The sequence below is a fragment of the Geotrypetes seraphini genome, chromosome 11 (genome assembly GCF_902459505.1).
Source record: "Geotrypetes seraphini chromosome 11, aGeoSer1.1, whole genome shotgun sequence".
Lineage (NCBI taxonomy): Eukaryota > Metazoa > Chordata > Amphibia > Gymnophiona > Dermophiidae > Geotrypetes > Geotrypetes seraphini.
The window spans coordinates 86703520-86721008 of NC_047094.1; the positions used below are offsets into that span (position 1 = coordinate 86703520).

General features: G+C 42.4%; 1 protein-coding gene across 1 annotated transcript in view; it reads right to left on the reverse strand.

Moving 5' to 3' along the window:
- COL20A1 (collagen type XX alpha 1 chain) overlaps positions 1-17489 on the reverse strand; it is a 182464-nt gene that overhangs the window by 36990 nt on the left and 127985 nt on the right. The window contains exons 27-29 of the mRNA XM_033914324.1: positions 10204-10299; positions 2549-2602; positions 1694-1747 (exon numbers count right to left, since the gene is read on the reverse strand). Of these exons, the coding sequence (XP_033770215.1) occupies positions 1694-1747; positions 2549-2602; positions 10204-10299 (204 nt within the window). The remainder of the gene's footprint in view (positions 1-1693; positions 1748-2548; positions 2603-10203; positions 10300-17489) is intronic.

The window sequence follows — 17489 nt, forward strand, 5'->3', positions numbered from 1 at the left end:
TATACCATCATCGTATTCCATCTTTGTGAAAGTGTTTTGTTTATTATCGTTCACATGATGGTACACACCTTGCCGGTAGGTGTGTACAGGGAATAAACTGGGTGGACCATGAGTAGAATTTGCCAGTAAGTGCATAGATTATAAAATACAATAATTTATGTGCATACTTCTAAACATGGACATGTCCATGTGCTCTCAAGCAGTTATAAGCATCCACATCTGTGCAGCAGGACAATTTCCCCCACTTCTAAATTTAAGATGCATAGGTATTTGTAACTTTCGACAATAGTAGCGTTACCAGACGTCCGGGAAAACCCAGACATGTCCTCTCTTTAGAGGACTGTCCGGGTTCCCAGACAGGTTTTATAAACCCTGGCAGTTTGTCTGGGTTTTGGAAAACCCTGAGATCCGATCGTGTCCGGAGGGCCTTCAACAAGCATGCGTGGATGATGTCCAGCCCCTGCAGACGGGGCCTGGAGGTTGGGGAAAAAAGGGACGAGGCTTTCTGGGGGCAGGGCTGGAGGCAGAATAGGGCGGGGAGGGTTGGAAGCAGAACACAGTGGGGCAGGGGGGCGGAACAGGGTGGGGCCACACATCAGGGTTTGTCTGTCATTAAATATGGTAACGCTGTACAATAGTTTCAAGTTTAAGGCCTCCTTTTACTAAGGTGCGCTGCTGCGCGCACTAAACGCTAATGCCTCCATACAGCTTGCGTTAGCATTTTTTGTTTAGCGCGTGGTTTGCGTGCGCTAACCTTTTGCATGTGCTAAAAACACTAGCGCACCTTAGTAAAAAGGAGCCCTAAGTTTAATTTAAAAATTTGATACAATCGCTTAATCTTGGTTTACTAAGGGCTCCTTTTACGAAGCCGCGTTAGCGGCTTTATCGCATGCAAATTTTTAGCACGCGCTAACCCCCGCACTAGCTGAAAAACTATCGCTTGCTCAAGAGGAGGCGGTAGCAGCTAGCGCGGCCAGAAAATTAGCGCACGCTATTACACGGCTTCGTAAAAGGAGCCCCAAGTGAATTACAATATAATAATGGGTACAATTAAAAACAATAATTTAACTCTACAGACAACACAAGGATATCGACTAACTGGTACAAGAGGGTAAAAAGGGAGAAATAACAATAAAGGAAAATACGACAGGAATAGGGAAAAAATCATCTAAAAATAGAGCTAGGGAAAATTTAGCAGTTATAAGCATCCTTAACTAGAAAACATTTAAAGTTACTTTTGAAATGATCCACGCTCTTATCTTCCCTTAGATATATAGTAATGGAAGGGCATTCTATTTAGGAGCAATTACTGAAAAAATATCTTGTCAATATGTGCTTATAATCTTTAGTGATAGGACCGTCAGTAAATGCCTATTGAATTGCAATCTAATCCTTTTTTGCCCAATGCATATTCCCAAGAATGCCTGTGTATGGCATACATAACAACCTGTGCTTTGGGGAACTGCCAGTTGGTAGTGACTTTGACCGACCACTGGGCTCATTACACCTCCATCTGACTCAGTATGGCTTTTCTAATGTTCTTACACAATCATACAATTTTATAAAAGGACTTTTACAAATGGGGAAACTTATAAGATTATCTCCAAATGTGTGCCCAAGCAGCCACACATGTACACAAAGGTGCATTTTCCCATGTCAACAAGTAGCTGAGTTGGGAAGTAGCATTTCTTACCTTGGGGCCTGGATTGCCTTCTCTTCCTGGGGATCCCTGTGGGCCAGGGGCACCCTGTGAAAAGAAGACTAACCCTGAACATTCCATAAACATGATTTCTTTATTTACAGTCACTTGATATAATGAACATTGAACAAATTGTTTAGAAACTGCTCAGCGACAGAAAGGAGAGGAAGAAAATATATATCCAGTTCAAAATTTAGAGGCACCTGTAAGTGCTGCTGACTGAGTCTATCCTAACAGTGCCACTGAAAATCATGAGCATCTACCCCTGTACTATGTGGATAGTGACAGGGTGATATGCATGAATAGTCTCAGAGGATAGAGCATGAGCAATCTCAAAAATTGTGAGGACAGCAACAATGGCATAGCCATGGGTGGGTCTGGGCGGGCAGGGGCCTACCCAGTTTCACATCAGGCCCATCCAGTGATGGTGCACATCATTAGTGGAGCTGATGGGGATCCCCAGGCCCTACTAGCTTAAGAGTCCTCTCTGGAGTCCTCCTGAGCAGTCTCATCCACATGGCAGTCAGCAGCATGTTTCTAGCTGCTAATGTTGCCCCCCCCCCCCACCCCCCTGCAAATATTATCACGACGGATGCTTCCAGCACTTATTTCTGTATCTGAATAGTCAGTTCCAGACACTACCCAAAGAGCTGCAGTGAAAATCCAAATTATATTTACATGACACAGCTGGTTTTAAAAATTAACACCAACCACATTAAATGTTGACCTGATCAGGTCAATGTCTCTAGTACTATGTAAAGCAATTGCACAGTCTTGCTCATCTGAATATGAGACTATTATATACAATATTGCAGATGGAAGAAAGTTCTGGTGTTAACATTCACTTACCTGCAAGCCTGGGCTTCCCACGTCTCCTTTATCACCCTTAAGATCTGTTGTTCCCTGGTAAAATAGCAATACTTCATTAAGAGAAACCATGAATGAGACAGTCCCTGTATCGCTGCATCACAGGGATCATTATTCTCACTGTAAATTTGTACCTGAGCTACCCACTTTTTAGGGTCCTATTGAAACCAGAAATCTAAATGTAGGATCTCATCCATAGTTTTCAAATGCAGCCAGTTAAAGCTCCTAATTCCTAGAGCTAGGATCTCAAACCCTTTGAAAATCAGCCTATAAGAATCTACCTTGGGTATAACTTGTACTATTTCACAGCTGTGCAGAAGAAACATTTAGATTTTTTTTAATGCAACATTTGCACAGATGGAAAATTACTTAACTAAATGCTCTGAATTTTCCAGGGGCTTTGTGATTTTTTATTTTTTTTTCTAATTCTTATATCTGGTGCTAACTTCATCTTTTGGGGGAGGGGTTCTAAGTATTACCATACCATATAATACAGTGTCTATCCCGCAATTCTCTACAAGGAATCTATGCGGTTTACAATAAGAATTGAATCTAGTTCTTCAAGCTACATTTTGATTAAGTCAGATCTTGTGGGAAGAGGTGAAAGATAGGAGGTTGGCTATAAAGAGAAGAGGAATTTCTTTAGTTTCTCCCGGAAGTCAAGATAAGTGGTGGATTCTCATATGTTGTCAGTTTGTTCCAGATAAGAGGTCCTTGGTATTCAAAGGTAGTCTCAAACATCTTCTTCTGCCAAACTTGTTGAGGTGATGGGAAGGATCATTTGAAATGCTGCAATACTCGTGAATTGAAGAAGTGTGGAACTTTGAAAACAGAAGCTAGTCCATTTGAGTTTTCTCCATAGATCGCTTTGTGAAACACGCAGGCTATCTTAAATTGGATTTGCTTTTTTATCGGCAGCCAGATTAGTTGTTCTAATAGTGGACTTGTCCTCTCATACCTTTTCATTCTGAAAATTAGTCTGGCGACAGTGTTTTTCTTTGGGACAGTGCTATGAACAAGGCTGCCCTGGAACTTCAATAAGATAAGTTGCTCTGCATTTCATATTCTGCTCTTTTCACTGGTTTTCAGCATTATATCTGCTTAATTTCTCTTCTCATCCCTGTTTCTTACTATAAAAAAAAGCACAAAAAAATAAACCCTTCTCTTTCCTCTGTTAAATCTTATTTCCTCTTTCCCTTCATAGGAATAAGGGTAAGACTTTGTTAACTCTTAATTAATTAAATCCTGGTGCCTGTGGCTCAGGGTGACTAAAGTAGGGAAAATCCTGTTATAAATCCTGTGTTTTAGGGTAGCACTGATAGAACCTGCATTTCTGTTTAAAATACTGTGTTTTAGGTGGTATAGAGCCTATATTTCTGTCTTACTAGTATTCAGCCATTGTTTTCTGCTGATTAGGTGGAGAAGGGAGGGGCTCTGTTTTACTTCTAAGGTTAACTGCATTATCTTTGGGACAGTGCTGTGAACAACGCTGCCCTGTGAACTTCAATAAGATAAGTTGCTCTGCATTTCATATTCTGCTCTTTTCACTGGTTTTCAGCATTATACCTGCTTAATTTCTCTTCTCATCCCTGTTTCTTACTAAAAAAAAAAAAAAAAAAAAAAAGCACAAAAAAATAAACCCTTCTCTTTCCTCTGTTAAATCTTATTTCCTCTTTCCCTTTCCCTTCATAGGAATAAGGGTAAGACTTATAGTCCCACCAACCCCAGGGACCACTTTTCATATATAGAGACCCATATAATCAGGACTACTCAAATCAAGTCACTTCACAACCAATCAAGATGACCTTTATTCTATGCAATCACTGTGGTGCTTTAATTCCAAGACATACTATTTGGAGGCTTAAGGCTTGCCCCATCTGTCTTCAACTTGCCAGTATTAAGGAGGAGCTCGGCAAACTTAAACAGGAATTGAATACAATTAAAGCAGCTTCCATCACTCCACAAAATCATACCAACTTATCACCTCTACCTCAAAGAATAAAACAGCCCAGGAATAAATGGGTCACAGTAGGCTCAGGAAGACTGCGACATGTAACACAGAAACATCCACCTTCACTAATATTACCTCTACAGAATTCCTTCTCTCCACTAGTGCACTGCGATACTCAAGAAAACAGAAGGGAGGTGGGACTGGAACCAATGAAGGTAACTCAAGAGAACAAGCGCACCTTAAGTACAAATAAAAAAGCCAAAAACAGAAAACTATTACTGTTGGGGGATTCCATCATCAGAGGCATTAACCTCGGAACACAGGGCGAGGATACCAAAATAGTGAAATGTCTTCCAGGATCCTCAGCTACCAGGAGTTCCAGGCAAATACTGACTATAATTAAGGAAGAAACTAATGATTTTAACACTGATGTTGTTATCCATCTGGGAACAAATGACCTGGCCAACAACTCCACACTTGCAGCACAGAAAGCTTTTCGGGAGCTTGGTGAGGGCGTGAAACCTTTTGTAAAGACTTTAGCTTTTTCTGAAATACTGCCTGCATATGGAAAGGGAGAGCAAAGAGTGAAAAACACAGAGGACTTTAATAGATGACTCAGAGCCTGGTGTCATCAAGAAGGCTTCAGGTACATAGGAGGATGGGGAAATACATGGAAGGACAAGAAACTATATTGCACTGATGGGCTACATATTACTACAGCAGGAAAAAGAAACCTTGCAGAGAAATTTAGACAATATTTTTCTAGGCATTTAAACTAGAAGGTGGGGGGGGGGGGTGTATGTACGAAGGACAATTATAGAGACCACCCCCGGCAAAAGAAAAGATGTGATAGTAGTAAAGGCTGCAACATAAGCAATATCAGCAACTCATTTCTTAGTATTGCAACAGAAAGTGAAACGACACAAAAATCCATACGAAAAAGGAGATTATCACTGAAAATTAGCTGGAAAGCGATGACCACAAATGCTTGCAGTCTAAGCAACAAAGTTCATGATCTGCAAGCCCTGATGTTAGAGGCAGATCTAGATATTGTTGCTATCACAGAGACATGGTTCAGTTAATCACATGGATGGGATGCAAACATACCGGGATATAATCTTTTTAGGAAGGACAGAGATGGTCATAAAGGTGGAGGAGTAGCTCTCTATGTAAAGATCAATATCCAAGCGACCGAAATGCAAGGGACCTGGGGAGAGGAAGAAGCGATATGGATTGCTCTGAAAAGAGAAGATGGAACTTCTATCTACGTAGGTGTAGTTACACACCTCCGACTCAATCGCAGCAAATTGATAAGGATCTGATTGTGGATATCCAAAAGTTTGGAAGGAAAGAGGAGGTTTTGCTGTTGGGAGATTTCAACCTGCCGGATGCGGACTGGAATGTTCCGTCTGCGGAATCGGAAAGAAGTAGAGAGATTGTGGATGCCTTTCAAGAGGCTCTGCTCAGACAAATGGTGATGGAACCCACAAGGGAAAAAGCGATATTGGATCTGGTCCTCACAAATGGAGAGAGTATCTCTAATGTTCGAGTGGGTGCTCACCTGGGAAGTAGCGATCATCAAACTGTTTGGTTTGATATAACGGCTAAAGTGGAGAGCGGCCGCATGATACTTAAAGTCCTAGATTTCAAACGTACAGACTTTAATGCAATGGGAAAGTACCTGAAGAAAGAGCTGTTAGGATGGGAGGACATAAGAGAAATGGAAAGACAGTGGTCTAAGCTGAAAGGAGCAATAAAAATGGCTACGGACCTTTATGTGAAGAAAATCAATAAAAACAAGAGAAAAAGGAAGCCAATATGGTTCTCCAACCTAGTGGCTGAGAAAATAAAGGCAAAAGAGTTGGCGTTCATGAAATATTAAAAAAACCCAAGAAGAGGAGAGCAGAAAGGACTACAGGGTGAAACTGAAAGAAGCCAAGAGAGAGATACGTTTGGCGAAGGCACAGACGGAAGAACAAATGGCTAAAAACGTAAAAAAGGGAGATAAACATTTTTTCAGATATATTAGTGAAAGGAGGAAGATAAAAAATGGAATTGCTAGGCTCAAAGATGCTGGGAACAAATATGTGGAGAGTGATGAGGAGAAAGCAAATGTGCTAAACAAATATTTCTGTTCTGTGTTCACAGAAGAAAATCCTGGAGAAGGACCGAGATTGTCTGGCAAAGTTATACGAGAAAATGGAGTAGATTCTGCGCCGTTTACGGAGGAGAGTGTTTATGAGCAACTTGAAAAACTGAAGGTGGACAAAGCGATGGGTCCAGAGGGGATCCATCCCAGGATACTAAGGGAGCTCAGAGAGGTTCTGGCGAGTCCTATTAAAGACTTGTTCAACAAATCTCTGGAGACGGGAGTGATTCCTGGGGATTGGAGGAGAGCGGATGTGGTCCCTATTCATAAAATTGGTCACAAGGATGAAGCAGGAAACTACAGGCAGGTGAGCCTCACTTCAGTTGTTGGAAAAATAATGGAAGTGTTGCTGAAAGAAAGGATAGTGTACTTCCTTGAATCTAATGGGTTACAGGATCCAAGGCAACTTGGCTTTACAAAAGGTAAATCGTGCCAAACGAACCTGATTGAATTTTTTGATTGGGTGACCAGAGAGCTGGATCGAGGACATATGCTAGATGTAATTTACTTGGATTTCAGCAAAGCCTTTGATACAGTTCCTCATAGGAGGCTGTTGAAACAAACTTGAAGGGCTGAAGTTAGGACCCAAAGTGGTGAACTGGGTCAGAAACTGGCTGTCGGACAGACGCCAGAGGGTGGTGGTTAATGGAAGTCGCTCGAAGGAAGGAAAGGTGACTAGTGGAGTCCCTCAGGGTTCGGTGCTGGGGCCAATCCTGTTCAATATGTTTGTGAGTGACATTGCTGAAGGGTTAGAAGGAAAAGTGTGCCTTTTTGCAGATGATACCAAGATTTGTAACAGAGTAGACACCGAAGAGGGAGTGGAAAATATGAAAAAGGATCTGCAAAAGTTAGAGGAATGGTCTAATGCCTGGCAACTAAAATTCAATGCAAAGAAATGCAGAGTAATGCATTTGGGGATTAATAATAGGAAGGAACCGTATATGCTGGGAGGAGAGAAGCTGATATGCACGGACGGGGAGTGGGACCTTGGGGTTATAGTGTCTGAAGATCTAAAGGTGAAAAAACAGTGTGACAAGGCAGTGGCTGCTGCCAGAAGGATACTGGGCTGTATAAAGAGAGGCATAGTTAGTAGAAGGAAGAAGGTGTTGATGCCCCTGTACAGGCCCCACTTGGAGTATTGTGTTCAGTTTTGGAGATCGTATCTGGCGAAAGACGTAAGAAGACTTGAGGCGGTCCAGAGGAGGGTGACGAAAATGATAGGAGGCTTGCGCCAGAAGACGTATGAGGAGAGACTGGAAGCCCTGAATATGTATACCCTAGAGGAAAGGAGAGACAGGGGAGATATGATTCAGATGTTCAAATACTTGAAGGGTATTAACGTAGAACAAAATCTTTTCCAGAGAAAGGAAAATGGTAAAACCAGAGGACATAATTTGAGGTTGAGGGGTGGTAGATTCAGGGGCAATGTTAGGAAATTCTACTTTATGGAGAGGGTAGTGGATGCCTGGAATGCGCTCCCGAGAGAGGTGGTGGAGAGTAAAACTGTGACTGAGTTCAAAGAAGCGTGGGATGAACACAGAGGATCTAGAATCAGAAAATAAGATTAAATATTGAACTAAGGCCAGTACTGGGCAGACTTGCACGGTCTGTGCTGTGTATGACCGTTGGTGGAGGATGGACAAGGGAGGGCTTCAATGGCTGGGAGGGTGTAGATGGGCTGGAGTAAGTCTTAACAGAGATTTCGGCAGTTGGAACCCAAGCACAGTACCGGGTAAAGCTTTGGATTCTTGCCCAGAAACAGCTAAGAATAAAAAATTTAAAATTTAAAAAAAAAAAAATTTAAATTGAATCAGGTTGGGCAGACTGGATGGACCATCCGGGTCTTTATCTGCCATCATCTACTATGTTACTATGTTTTGTAATAGTTGTAGTCTCAGTTCTTTTTCTGTAATATAATGAGTTAGAATAGTCTAGATATGGCATTAAATTGTGCCACTGTCCTGAAACTGGCCTGGGTTAAGATTGGTCTTATTGTCCTTAGTTGTCTTATCTTAAAGAATAATTTTTTCACTAAAGAGGTGATATGTGTGTTGAAGGATAAGTTCAAGTCTAGGATAACTTCTAGTACTTTGGAGGAATTTTCTATCTTTAGTCTCTTGCCTGTGGACAGTTCTAGTTCTTTGCTAAGTAGAGAGTTATGGTCTTTGAACCATAATATTCTTGTCTTTGATTTGTTTAGTTTGAGTAAGCTTCTCATCGGTCATTCGCTTAAGTCATCAATAGTGTTCTTCACGTGATGTAGGGTATTATCGAAGGATATCATCTGCGTAGAATAGGATGTGGTCTTGGGTCGAGGGCATATTATTTCCCTAAGCTCTCAAACAGATGTTAAACAGTGCAGGCAAAGTAAAGTAAAAAGCAGTAATTTCCATTTCTAGACCACAAATGCCTTTCAGTTCAATGCAGTTTACAAAGAAAGAAGAACCTGTACAACTACAGTGATCTACAAACTCATTTAAATAATCAATATTCATATTCATAAAGGACTAAAAGTTACCATGACCATCAATTTCTGAGAAATCTAACAAACAAAAATGATTTCTATAATTTTCTAAAATGCAGGTAAGATAACGATAACAATTTTTAGCTGCCTGAAAAGTTCTTGTAAACACAGCCTTGTACTGAAGGGAAAACAAATAATTTCAGAAATTGTGAGGGTAAAAGCAGTATAAAAAAACCCTAAATTGAGTCATTAAATACCCAGGGGCCTGTCCTTGAAGAACTCTATAACAAAGGTATCCAAATTTTAACAATACCCCGGCCTCAAAAGGGAGTCAATGAAGCTCCTTATAGTACTGGGTAACATGATCAGATTGCTTCAGATTGTAGATCAAGCACATGGCCGCATTTTGGATTTTGCACAATCTATATAAATTTTTACAATGAATTACAATAATCCAAAATGCTAAGCACTAGTGATTGAACCAACAATCTGTATGAAACAAAATCAAAATAAGATCTGATCGCACGCAATTTCCATAAAATGAAAAAGCATTTCCTAACCAACACATTGGTAAAAGTCTTCAAAGAAAGATTCCTGTCTAAATAAACTCCTAAGATTCTCAGCGCAGAATCAATAGAATAAGTTGCCCCATCTAGTATAAAGTTTTTTACTAGTACCCGGTTAGAAGGAGAGGCAAAGAAAAACTTGGTCTTATCAGTGTTAAGTTTTAGATTGAAATCTTTCAGCCAATTCTCCACAGCATGGACAATATCTTGGATAAGGTTAATAGATGCTGAAACACTAGTACTAATTGGAATTATGATAGTCATATCATCTGCATAACTGTATAGTTTTAAATTGAATGATGATAGTCTCTGGTCCAGAGTTGATAAATATTAAAAAGCACAGGGGAAAGTGGAGAGCCCTGTGGGACACCACATAGGTTGCTCCATTTGTCTGAATAAGCTCCGTTAAAAAACACTTGATCCTGATAAAATGATTTAAAAAAAACAAAAAAACCACCATTTGATCCTGTGCAATTTGAGCTTGGAATTATGAGGAACATTACAAACCTCAGGACCCTGGATAGTGATTCCACGCAGACTTGGTGACCCAGTCCAACTCCCTGGACCTTCTACTCCTGATTGGCTGGGAGGACCTGGCTCCCCCTAATAAGAACAATAGATAAAAGATGTGTCTTCTTTTACTCCAATTTTTTAGATTATGCTGTAGTTTTCTTTACAGCCCTTTTGCTCAAACATGTGTATGCTCACAGACCCTATGATTTCCAAGGAAGACTGCAAGCCACTCTTGTCTTTATACTGTCCAAGAATTCCATTTTCCACCCTCCCTCTCTCAGTAACCTGTTCATCAGCAGCCCTCTTCTCCACCATCAACCCCTCTAGCAATTACTATCAGAATTACTTCACTGCAAGTACAAAGACTTCTGTTTGAAGTCTCCTTTGGAATTCATTGTTAGATCATTTTCACAGCGATCTTTCTCAACCAGTTTTTCGGAAGATGATCAACTCCATTTTGTTTCAACAGTACTTTGGACTGAACTACTAAAACCATTGGGCTATTTTATTAATCCTATCTGATTTTTGGTAGGTATTGCCCGCTTTAGGCCCTCTTTTACTAACCACAATAGAAATTTCTACCGCAGCCTGGGATGCTAAATGCCTCGATACCCATAGGAATTCTTTGAGCATTGGAGCATTTAGCACTCTGAGCACAGTAGAAATCTCTACCATGGCTTAGTAAAATGGGGGTTCATGTATTGCAAGTTATTTCATTAATATGTATTGATTTCTGTCGATCAATTCGGTCATTCAGCTCAGGATACGTGGTGTTAATGTTGTATTGTGTAACACAACTGTTTTGCAACTCTTTTCAAATGTTTGTACTTTGCAAATCACTTGCAAGCTACTTAACCCTCTCTTCTATTAAACTGCGCTAGCAGTTTGTAGAGCAGAGGGCCGTGCTGAATGGCCCGCACTGCTCCCGATGCTCAAGTATCCTTTGAGGCAGGCTTGGCAGAGCCAAAACAAGGATTGTGTTTTGCACCAATAAAGGACTAATTGGAGTTATTCCTTCCCACCACTCCCACAACCAACACCAATACTGCCACTACCTCCAAATTTAAGCAATTAATATTTGACTGTCAGGGATCCCCAATCCCCATCAACTGAAGGCATTCTCCACTAAATTCCTGGCCTTCTGAATGCTGTGGCAGTTGGTGGCCACATTTCCTGATGCTTACACTGGCACAGGGACATACTCAAGTTTGTTGGCATCAGAGGCTGGGAGTATGGCCACCGACTTCCAGGAGAGTACACATATCTAAGGCCTATAGTCTTGTCTCATATGTACTGATGCAGACGTCTTATCATTTGGGGATCACTTTTCTCTGGACAGCTTCCTCTCTCTTCAAATCTTTACTGTGATATGGTCTTTAAAACTGAACACAGTATTATAGGCGACACCTCACTAATACCCTGAGCAGAGGCATATCACCTCGTTTGTGCTGTTAATCTTCTCTCTATGTAGCCAGGGCCTTGTTACATTGCTATATTTCACAACCTTCAAATCATTAGACTCTCTTGCTCCTGATCTGGGCACATCAGCCTCTCTGCACCTATTACATACAACTCCTTTGTATTTCTATACCTCACTCTTCACTTTTTGCATTAAAGGTTAACTGTCGGATATTCAAACAGTTGTTTTTAATCACATCTCATTTTGTCTACTTCTTCCAGAGTGACCACTGATTTGCAGGTTTTGTGTAATTTGCAAAAATGAAAAAACTTTTCCTCTAACCCTTCTGCAATATTGCTCACAGTCAGGGTCGACATTAGGGGAGCGAAACAGGGCAACTGCCCTGGCCCCACAGCTCTGAGGGGCCCCTTGTGGGACAGCATGCCTTCCCTTTTCTTTCTGCGCTGGTCTGACATCACCCTCACCTTCCCCATTTTGCTAACAATCTGACTGTGGCACCAATTCAGAAGCACTGCCTGCGGCCACCTCTATGCTTTCCTTCTGCCACGGTACACCCCTAATTATGAAACTTCCTGTTTCCTCTTGGGTGGACTGTGGCAGAAGGAAAGTAAGGAGGGGGGTGCAGGCAATGCTTCAGAATTTCTGCCGCAGCCAGTCTGTCAGCAGGATAGGGAAAGTGAAGGTGACGGACTAGTACAAAAAGAAGGGAGGAAGGCATTTCCACCCAAGGAAGTCTTATGGACCGGCTGCCCTTTTAAAAAAGTAGAATGAGGAGGGGCTTAAAGAAGTGCCAGACAGGGGATGGGGGAGTTGAAGGGAAGGGGAAGAACTTATGGGGCCTGGATGGAGAAAAGAGAAAATGAGAGAAGTTGGATGTGAGTTGGGGTGCAGGAAGGGAAAAAGAGACACTTGAAGGGAGGACAGTTGGGAAGAGAAAGAAGAGATAGTGGACTTGGGGGAGGGAGGGAAAGATATAGGGTGGGAGTGTAGGGTAATTGGGAAGAGAAAGGGAGAGAAGTTGGGCCTGGGGATGGAAGGAAGGGAGGGGAAAATGTTAGGTCTGGGGGTGGAAGGGAAAGAGAAATGTAGAATCTCTTTTTCCCCCCTCCATCCTATTGTTCAGTTTCAAGAGGGAAGGGAAGAGCATGAAAAGAAAAGGAGAAATGTTGGATTATGGAAGGAAGAGAGAGATGGACCCATGGGAGGGCAGGAGGGAAGAGAGGTAATATGCTAGGGGATGGGGAGAAGGGGACATGGAGATATAGCCTTAAGAGTGGAGAGAGGGAGGGTGATTCTGAAAATGGTAGAGGAATGTGGAAGAGGTCAAAAGGGGGATGACAAGAAGATGAGTGAGATAACAGTGAGAGAGAAATGATTACAGTGATAGAAGTGTGGTAATGGGGAATAGACAGAAGGAAACACGAGGCTGGAAAAGCAGTGATATGTTAAATGGGAGAGCTAGAGCATGAGAAAGGCAGATGGAAAGTAGGTAAGTAGCTGAAAAGTAAAAAGAAGGGTGAAATTTGAGTGAACATAACATAAGAACATAAGCAATGCCTCTACTGAGTCAGACCCGAGGTCCATCGTGCCCAGCAGTCCGCTCACGCGGCAGCCCAACAGGTTCAGAACCTGCGCAGTAGCCCCCTATCTATACCCCTCTATCCCTTTCTTCAGCAGGAAATTGTCCAATCCTATAAGAACAGAAAGGCAGAAAAGAAAAAAAGAGAAGGAGGCAGAAAAGAAAAAAAAGGAGGGAAGAGCTTAAAAGGAAAGATCAGTATATCAAAGATAGGTGTAGTCAAGGAATGCAATGAATGAAATGACAGGAGAGAGAAGAAAAGACAAATGGACAGCAACCACTAGATAGAGAATTATCAGAATATATAGGAAAGCAGAAATGACAAAATGGGACCAACATGATGGAAAAATAAAATGTCCAGACAACAATTGCAATAAAAGTGTTTTATTTTAAATTTATTAACAGAATATGTTAGTGTTGGGATATGTTTATTACAGATCTTTGTATTGTGTTAAGCGGTTTAGCAGATAGCCGATGGGGGGGAGGGGAAAGGGATAGTGGCCCTGAGTCCAAAATGAGTGAGCACCAAATTTTCTCCCTGCCTTCCCCAATGCCCCTTACTCAAATGAGAAACATAAATACCTAAGCTGATGGGGAATCTCAAAGCCCTGCCAGCTGAACAACTGGAAGGACGTGGGGAGGAGATGCTGGATGGAAGAGGAGAAAAAGGGGGAAACAGATGCTGAATAAAAGTGGAGAGAGGGGAGAGCAGATGCTGGATGGAAGAGGAGAGAGAGGGGGAAACAGATGCTGAATAAAAGTGGAGAGAGGGGGGAGCAGATGCTGAATGGAAGAGGAGAGAGAGGGGGAAACAGATGCTGAATAAAAGTGGAGAGAGTGGGAGCAGATGCTGAATGGAAGTGGAGAGAAAGGAAGAGCAGATGCTGGAAGGAAGTGGTGAAGAGAGAAAGGGGAGCAGATGCTGAATGAAAGTGGGAAGGAGAGACAGGGGAGCAGATGCAGGATGGAAGTGAGGAGAAGAGAGAGGGGAGCAGACATAAGAACATAAGCAATGCCTCTGCTGGGTCAGACCTGAGGTCCATTGTGCCCAGCAGTCCGCTCACGCGGCGGCCCAACAGGTCCAGAACCTGTGCAGTAATCCTCTATCTATACCCCTCTATCCCCTTTTCCAGCAGGAAATTGTCCAATTCTTTCTTGAACCCCAGTACCGTACTCTGCCCTATTACGCTCTCCGGAAGCGCATTCCAGGTGTCCACCACACATTGGGTAAAGAAGAACTTCCTGGCATTTGTTTTGAATTTGTCCCCTTTCAACTTTTCTGAATGCCCTCTTGTTCTTTTATTATTCGAAAGTTTGAAGAATCTGTCCCTCTCTACTCTATGCCCTTCATGATCTTGTAAGTCTCTATCATATCCCCTCTAAATCTCCTCTTCTCCAGGGAAAAGAGACCCAGTTTTTCCAATCTCTCAGCGTATGAAGAGATTGGAGAAAGTGTGGAGGAGAGAAAGGGGAGCAGACGCTGGAAGGAAGGAAATTAATTGAGAAATATGTTAGTTCAATATAATGATATTATCTTATTTTCCATTTTTTGTTAATTTTTAAACACCCCCTTTTACAAAACCGTGATAGTGGTTTTTAGTGGTCAGCACGCTAAATGTTCTGCGCTGCTACTGACACTCATAGATTTCCTAAGAGCATTGGGATCAGCGCAGAGCATTCAGCGTGCCAACCTGAACTATTGTATTTTAGAGATTAACCTATACTTGTTCTTTTTTTACATTTATTTTCCCAGTCCCTTTTGTGTTTACCTTAAATGTCCCTCACATTTTCTACATCAATTGTATTTCTCCCCCCCCCCCCTTCCCTATTTGTGTCCATGGGCATGTTGGTCCATATTTACCTAGTATGTATTGTTGTAAGTCTTGCAGTTTTCATAGAAAAGTATGTTTTAATTGTTATATTTTTGTTTAAATGTTATTTTATACCTTGTACAACGCTTTGTAGTATCGAAAAAGCGTTCAATCAAAAAACTGAATAAACAAACAAACAAACACTAAAAACCACTATCGTGGTTTTGTAAAAAAAAGGGGGGGGAGGGGAATGACATATTTGAAAAAAAGAAAAACAATCATTTATCTGCTATTTTTATATTTTGTACAATATTAGGGGCCATGCATCACTATGGTGTTGCAGAGTATGGCCTCTTAGTGGTTCAATTTAACTTTTGTCTACATATTTCTATTTTTAGTTTGTGGTTGCTTATTCCATACTGGGAAAGGCTGTTCCTGTGTTTTGTGTGTATGAAAGACATGGTTTTCCGTTAGCATTGATTGTGCAGGATCGATCTGTACTATTCTGGCTATGTAAAATCAGTAAGTAAACGGCGAAGGAACAATAAGCCACAGTGGTTTACTGCGGAGATCTCAGACCTGATCAAGGAGAAGAAAAAAGCATTCATCTCTTACAAACAATCAGGGAAGCAGGACTCTAGAGCAGACTACCTGGCCAAATCAAAAGCCGTCAAAACAGCAGTCAGGGAGGCTAAATTCCTCATGGAGGAGTCTCTAGCAAAGAACATCCAGAAGGGAGATAAATCCTTCTTCAGGTATATCAGTGATAGAAGAAAAAACTCAGGCGGGATTGTACGTCTTAGGAAACCAGACAGAGACTATGTGGAAAAGGATTCGGAAAAAGCCCAACTATTAAATGAATACTTCTGCTCAGTCTTCACCCGAGAAGCGCCAGGGCTCAGCCCTCAGCTACAGACAAGGGTTGGCTCAGTTGACCCGTTTAGTAACTTTGAGTTTACGCCCAGCAGTGTCTACGGTGAGCTGTCAAAGCTCAAGGTTAACAAAGCAATGGGGCTGGACAACCTGCACCCCAGGGTGCTTAGGGAGCTGAGTGATGTCTTGGCGGAGCCACTGTCCGCGCTCTTCAACCTCTCCCTTAGTACAGGCAGCGTCCCGTTGGACTGGAGGACGGCTAACGTCATTCCACTCCACAAGAAAGGCTCAAAGATGGAGACAGCAAACTACAGACCAGTGAGTCTAACATCGATAGTGAGCAAACTAATGGAAACTCTAATCAAACACCAATTAGATAAGATCCTGGATGAGGAGAATCTACGGGATCCCCGACAACATGGATTTACTAAGGGGAGATCCTGCCAATCCAACCTGATCAGCTTCTTTGACTGGGTAACGGGGAAGCTGGATATTGGGGAGTCCCTGGACATCGTGTACCTGGACTTTAGCAAAGCATTCGATAGCGTACCACACCGCAGGTTACTGAGCAAGATGAGTTCTATAGGATTAGGTAACACATTGACGAAATGGGTTGGGAGCTGGCTTGGAGGTAGGCTCCAAAGGGTGGCAGTGAACGGCACCCCCTCCGAAATGACGGAGGTGATTAGTGGAGTACCACAGGGCTCAGTCTTGGGCCCAATCCTATTCAACATCTTTATAAGAGACTTGGCAGAAGGGCTTCGAGGTAAAATAACATTATTCGCCGATGACACCAAACTTAGTAATGTAGTGGGCAAATGCACAACAGACGAAGATTCAGTGCCCGACAACATGATGCACGACCTACTCCTACTGGAGCGATGGTCTAGGACATGGCAACTCAACTTCAATGCCAAAAAATGCAAAGTTATGCACCTGGGCAGCCAGAATCCATACAAGTCTTATACCCTTAATGGCGAGATCCTAGCAAAAACGGTAGCAGAACGAGACTTGGGGGTAATCGTCAGTGAGGACATGAAGTCTGCCAATCAAGTGGAGCAGGCTTCGTCCAAGGCAAGACAAATCATGGGCTGCATACGAAGGGGTTTCGTCAGTCGTAAGGCGGAAGTCATTATGCCATTGTATAGATCCATGGTGAGGCCCCACCTGGAATACTGTGTGCAATTCTGGAGGCCGCATTATCGCAAGGTTGTGCTGAGACTGGAGTCGGTGCAAAGAATGGCCACCCGGATGGTCTCGGGACTCAAGGATCTAACATACGAAAAACGGCTTGACAAATTACAGCTATACTCGCTCGAGGAGCGCAGAGAGAGGGGGGACATGATCGAGACATTCAAGTATCTTACGGGCCGCATCGAGGCGGAGGAAGATATCTTCTTTTTCAAGGGTCCCACGACAACAAGAGGGCATCCGTTGAAAATCAGGGGCGGGAAACTACGAGGTGACACCAGGAAATTCTTTTTCACCGAAAGAGTGGTTGATCGCTGGAATAGTCTTCCACTACAGGTGATTGAGGCCAGCAGCGTGCCTGATTTTAAGGCCAAATGGGATCGGCACATGGGATCTATTCACAGGG